The sequence below is a fragment of the Nesoenas mayeri genome, assembly GCF_963082525.1.
Source record: "Nesoenas mayeri genome assembly, contig: SCAFFOLD_97, whole genome shotgun sequence".
Taxonomy (NCBI): domain Eukaryota; kingdom Metazoa; phylum Chordata; class Aves; order Columbiformes; family Columbidae; genus Nesoenas; species Nesoenas mayeri.
Genome location: NW_027660023.1, coordinates 170683 through 176682, shown reverse-complemented (window position 1 = coordinate 176682; position 6000 = coordinate 170683). Strand labels below are relative to the sequence as shown.

Below are 6000 nucleotides of genomic sequence, written 5' to 3'. Positions count from 1 at the left end.
TAAAAAAAATATATATATATAAATTCAACGCGGGCATTATCGCGGGGGGGTGAGGGGAACGAGTTGAAAATCCGCCTTTAATATATATATATTTAAAAATATATATAACACCAGCGCGGCCATTTTCCCGCTGGGGGGGGGGTGTGTGAAAGGTGGCAAATCCGCCTTAAAAATCTATATATTTTTTAAAAAACATAATAAATTCAAGGCGGCCATTTTCCTCCGCGCTCTACGCCTCCCCCCCCCAACACGCTCAGAGTGGATTTTTTAAGGTTTTTTTAAGGTTTTTGGGGGTTTTTTGGTGAGCGTTACCGAGCCCTGCGCTTCCCGCCGCGGGGGGGGGGGGGTGTTGAGGGGGGGGGGTGTCGCTGTTCCCGCTGTTCCCGCCGCCCCCCCACCCCCCCCCGGGCCGCGGGGCGGTGGGTTGGGGGAGGTGGGAGAACGCGGAGGGTCCCCCCCCCCCGCAACCCCCATCCCCATCCATCCCATCCCATCCATCCTCCGCCTCCCGCCCGCCTCACTGCCCGCTCTGCCCCCTCAGCCCCGCCATGGCTTCCCCTCTGAGGGAGGACGAGGAGGAGGAGGAGGAGATGGTGGTGTCCGAGGCGGAGGGGGATGAGGAGGACGAGGAGGAAGAGGACGAGGAGGAGGAGGAGGAGGACGAGCCCGCCGTGCTGGCCGCCAGCGGGGGGATCCTGCAGCCGCTGCACCGCGGACCCGCCGACATCTTCCCCCCGCCGCCCGCGCCGCCGCCGCCGCTGCCGCCGCCGCCCCCCCCCGCCGCTCCGCCGCTCCCGCCGGGCCCACCGAGACCAACGCAGGTGAACGGGACCCCCCGCGGAACCTCGCACCCCACCCCCCCCCCCCCCTCCCCCACCCGGGTCACCTCAGCGCCCCTCCCCGGGTCACCTCACACCCCCCCCATGTCACCCTCAGACCCCCTCATATGTCACCTCAGACTCCCCCCATCACCTCACACCCCCCCCATGTCACTCAGACCCCCTCATATGTCACCTCAGACCCCCCCTCATCACCTCACACCCCCCGCCATGTCACCTCAGACCCCCCCCCCATCACCTCACAACCCCCCCCCATGTCACCTCAGACCCCCTCATATTCACCTCAGACCCCCCCCATCACCTCACACCCCCATGTCACCTCAGACCCCCTCATATGTCACCTCAGACCCCCCCCATGTCACCTCACACCCCCCCATGTCACCTCAGACCCCCTCATATGTCACCTCAGACCCCCCCCCCCATCACCTCACACCCCCCCCATGTCACCTCAGACCCCCTCATTGTCACCTCAGACCCCCCCTCATCACCTCACACCCCCCCCATGTCACCTCAGACCCCCTCATATGTCACCTCAGACCCCCCCCATCACCTCACACCCCCCCCATGTCACCTCAGACCCCCTCATATGTCACCTCAGACCCCCCCTCATCACCTCACACCCCCCCCATGTCACCTCAGACCCCTCATATGTCACCTCAGACCCCCCCTCATCACCTCACACCCCCCCATGTCACCTCAGACCCCCCCCCATCACCTCACACCCCCCCCTTATCACCTCACACCCCCCCCATGTCACCTCAGACCCCCCCCCATCACCTCACACCCCCCCCATGTCACCTCAGACCCCCTCATATGTCACCTCAGACCCCTCAGACCCCCCCCATGTCACCTCAGACACTCCCCCCCCCATCATGTCACCTCACAGCCCCTATGTCACCTCAGACCCCCCCATGTCACCTCACACCCCCCCTCATCACCTCAGACCCCCCAGACCCCCCCCCATGTTACCTCAGACCCCCCGCCTCGTCACATCAGACCCCCCCATGTCACCTCAGACACTCCCCCCCCCATCATGTCACCTCACAGCCCCTATGTCACCTCAGACCCCCCCATGTCACCTCAGACCCTCCCTCATCACCTCACACCCCTCCCATGTCACCTCAGACACTCCCCCCCCCTCATGTCACCCCACACCCCCATGTCACCTCACACCCCCCTCATCACCTCAGACCCCTCCCCATGTCACCTCAGACCCCCCCCTCATCACATCAGACCCCCCCGTCACCTCAGACCCCTCAGACCACCCCCTCATCACATCAGACCCCCCCCATGTCACCTCAGACCCCCCAGACCCCCCCCTCGTCACATCAGACCCCCCCATGTCACCTCAGAGCCCCCCCATGTCACCTCACACCCCCCCATGTCACCTCAGACCCCTCAGACCCCCTCATATGTCACCTCAGACACTCCCCCCCCATCATGTCACCTCACCCCCCCCATGTCACCTCAGACCCCTCAGACATGCCCCGCGTCACCTCAGACCTCTCAGAGCCCCCCCATGTCACCTCAGACCCCCCCCTCAGACCCCCCCTCATCACCTCAGACCCCCCCGTGTCACCTCAGACCCCTCAGACCCCCCCATGTCACCTCAGACCCCCCCTCATCACCTCAGACCCCCCCGTGTCACCTCAGACCCCCCCATGTCACCTCAGACCCCCCCATGTCACCTCAGACCCCCCCCATGTCACCTCAGACCCTCCCCATGTCACCTCAGACCCCCCCATGTCACCTCAGACCCTCCTCATGTCACCTCAGAACCCCCCCTCGTCACCTCAGACCCCCCCCATGTCACCTCAGACCCCCCCCTCGTCACCTCAGACCCTCCCATGTCACCTCAGTCACTCCCCCCCTCCCATCATGTCACCTCACACCCCCATGTCACCTCAGACCGCCCCTCATCACCTCAGACCCCTCAGACCCCCCCCCCATGTCACCTCGGAACCCCTAGACAGACCCCCCCCATGTCACCTCAGACCACTCCCCCCCCCCCCCCCCAATCATGTCACCTCACACCCCCTCGTCACCTCAGACCCCCCCCATGTCACCTCAGACCCCTCAGACTCCCCCCCATGTCACCTCAGACCCCCCCCTCATCACCGTAGACCCCCCCCATGTCACCTCAGTCACTCCCCCCATCATGTCACCTCAGACCCCCCCTCATCACCTCAGACCCCCCCCATGTCACCTCAGACCCCTCAGACCCCCCCATGTCACCTCAGACCCCCCCTCATCACCTCACGCACCGCCGGTCACCTCCCCCCCCCCCCCCATGTCACCTCAGACCCCCCCTCATCACCTCCGACCCCCCCCCCCCCCGCCCGGTCACCTCATAAACCCCCCCAGGTCACTTCACACCCTCTATCACTTTACCCCCCCCCACCCATTTACCTCACCCCCCCCATTTACCTCAACCCCCCCATCACTTTATAGCCCTATAGCCCCATTTACCTCAACCCCCCCCATCACCCCCCCATTTACCTCAACCCCCCATTTACCTCAACCCCCCCATCACTTCAGGACCCCCCCATTTACCTCAACCCCCCCATCACTTTATAGCCCTATTTACATCACCCCCCCCACATTAAAGCCCCATTTACCTCAACCCCCCCATCACTTCACCCCCCCCCATCACCTCACCCCCCCAATACTTCTCCCCCCCCCACACTTTATAGCCCCATTTACCTCACCCCCTCCTCACTTCAGGACCCCCCCATTTACCTCAACCCCCCCATCACTTTATAGCCCAAATTACCTCACCCCCCCATCACTTCACCCCCCCCCATTTATCTCACCCCCCCATCACTTTATAGCCCTATAGCCCCATTTACCTCACCCCCCCATCACCCCCCACATTTACCTCAACCCCCCCATCACTTTATAGCCCAAATTACCTCACCCTCCATCACCCCCCCCATTCACCTCAACCCCCCCATTTACCTCAACCCCCCCATCACTTTATAGCCCTATTTACATCACCCCCCCACATTAAAGCCCCATTTACCTCAACCCCCCCATCACTTCACCCCCCCATCACCTCACCCCCCCAATACTTCTCCCCCCCCCACACTTTATAGCCCCATTTACCTCACCCCCCCCACACTTTATAGCCCCATTTACCTCAACCCCCCCCCCACTTTATAGCCCAAATTACCTCCCCCCCCATTACTTCACCCCCCCATCACTTCACCCCCCCCATTAGTTTATAGTCCCAATTACTTCACCCCCCATTACTTCACCCCCCCCCATTTACCTCACCCCCCCATCACCCCCCCCATTATACCTCACCCCCCCATCACTTCAGGACCCCCCATTTAATCTCCCCCCCCCATCACTTTTTAGCCCCATTTATCTGACAAACAGAAGCTACTCAATTCATCTTATTTCTTCATTTCACTCACACGTGTCCCCCCCCCCCAATACTTCACCCCCCCCCACCTCACCCCCCCTTCGAGTCACCCCCCACTTCAATTGACACCCCACTTTATTGTACCCCCCCCAACTTTACCCCCCTTTAAATTATCACCCCCCCCCCTTCGCGTTTTCCCGCCGCTGGCGCCGCCTCGCGCCTCCCGCGCCCCCTCGCGCGCTTCCCGCCTCCCGCGCGCTTTGATTGACGGCTCGGGGGAGGGGGGGGGGGGGAGGGCACGCGGCACCCGCGCGCTGTTTGTAAACAACGGGCTGGGGAGAAACGGACAAACGGCACAAAAACGGGACAGAAACGGCACAAAACGGGACGGGGGGCGCTTCATAGAGCCGTGTCTGTGTGTGTCACCGTCGCCCCACGCGTGGGTGCCCCCCCCCCTCCCCGCGCAAAGGGCGGGATCCCCCCGGGGGCGGTGCCTGAGGGGATGGGCTGGTGGCGGGAAAATGACGGGGGGGGGGGGGGGTGAGGTGGTGGTGGGTCCTGACAGGTCACAGGTTGTTGTTGTTTGGGGCTCTTGGGTCCTAACAGGACCCAGGTGGGTGTTGAACCCCTGGTGTGGTTGGTTGGGGTGTTGGTCCTGACAGGACACAGGTGGTTGTTGTTTGGGGTGTTGAGTTCTGACAGGACTCAATGTGGTTTCTACATCCCCTGTTGTGGTTGTTGCTCTTGGGTCCTGACAGGTCGCAGGTTGTTGTTGTTTGGGGCTCTTGGGTCCTAACAGGACACAGGTGGGTGTTGAACCCTGGTGTGGTTGGTTGGGGTGTTGGGTCCTGACAGGACACAGGTGGTTGTTGTTTGGGGTGTTGAGTTCTGACAGGACTCAATGTGGTTTCTACATCCCCTGTTGTGGTTGTTGCTCTTGGGTCCTGACAGGTCGCAGGTTGTTGTTGTTTGGGGCTCTTGGGTCCTAACAGGACACAGGTGGGTGTTGAACCCCTGGTGTGGTTGGTTGGGGTGTTGGGTCCTGACAGGGCACAGGTGGGTGTTGTTTGGGCTGTTGGGTCCTGACAGGACTCAATGAGGTTTGTGCACCCCCAGGTGGTTGTTGTTTGGGGTGTTGGGTCGTGACAGGACACGGGTTGTTGTTGTTTGGGCTGTTGGGTCCTGACAGGACTCAATGAGGTTTCTGCACCCCTGGTGTGGTTGTTTGGGGTGTTGGGTCCTGACAGGACACAGGTGGTTGTTGTTTGGGCTGTTGGGTCCTGACAGGACACAGGTTGTTGTCATTTGGGCTGTCGGGTCCTCACAGGACACGGGTTGTTGTTGTTTGGGCTGTTGGGTCCTGACAGGACACAGGTGGTTGTTGTTTGGGCTGTTGGGTCCTGACAGGACACAGGTCGTTGTTGTTTGGGCTGTTGGGTCCTGACAGGACACAGGTTGTTGTTGTTTGGGGTGTTGGGTTGTGACAGGACACAGGTTGTTGTCGTTTGGGCTGTTGGGTCGTGAGAGGACACAGGTCATTGTTGTTTGGGGCTGTTGGGTCCTGACAGGGCACAGATCGTTGTCATTTGGGCTGTTGGGTCCTGACAGGGCACAGGTCACAGGTTGTTTGGGCTCTTGGGTCCTGACAGGACACAGGTTGTTGTTGTTTGGGGTGTTGGGTCTTGACAGGACACAGGTTGTTGTCGTTTGGAGTGTTGGGTCCTGACAGGACACAGGTTGTTGTCATTTGGGCTATTGGGTCCTGACAGGACACAGGTTGTTGTTGTTTGGGGT

General features: G+C 61.1%; 2 protein-coding genes across 2 annotated transcripts in view; both read left to right on the top strand.

Annotated features, from left to right (window-relative positions):
• Window positions 1-548: 548 nt before the first annotated feature.
• On the top strand, window positions 549-3602 carry LOC308052395 (uncharacterized protein; the record flags this gene model as incomplete). The annotated part of the gene is made up of 2 exons (XM_080364473.1): window positions 549-821; window positions 3564-3602. The coding sequence occupies 2 exons, from the start codon at window positions 549-551 to the stop codon at window positions 3600-3602; spliced, it is 312 nt and encodes a 103-aa protein (XP_080220599.1).
• The window catches only part of CHD3 (chromodomain helicase DNA binding protein 3), a gene marked incomplete at its 3' end in the record, with an annotated part of 51275 nt that continues 46088 nt past the window's right edge, over window positions 814-6000 (top strand). Inside the window, 1 exon segment of the mRNA XM_080364470.1 lies at window positions 814-821.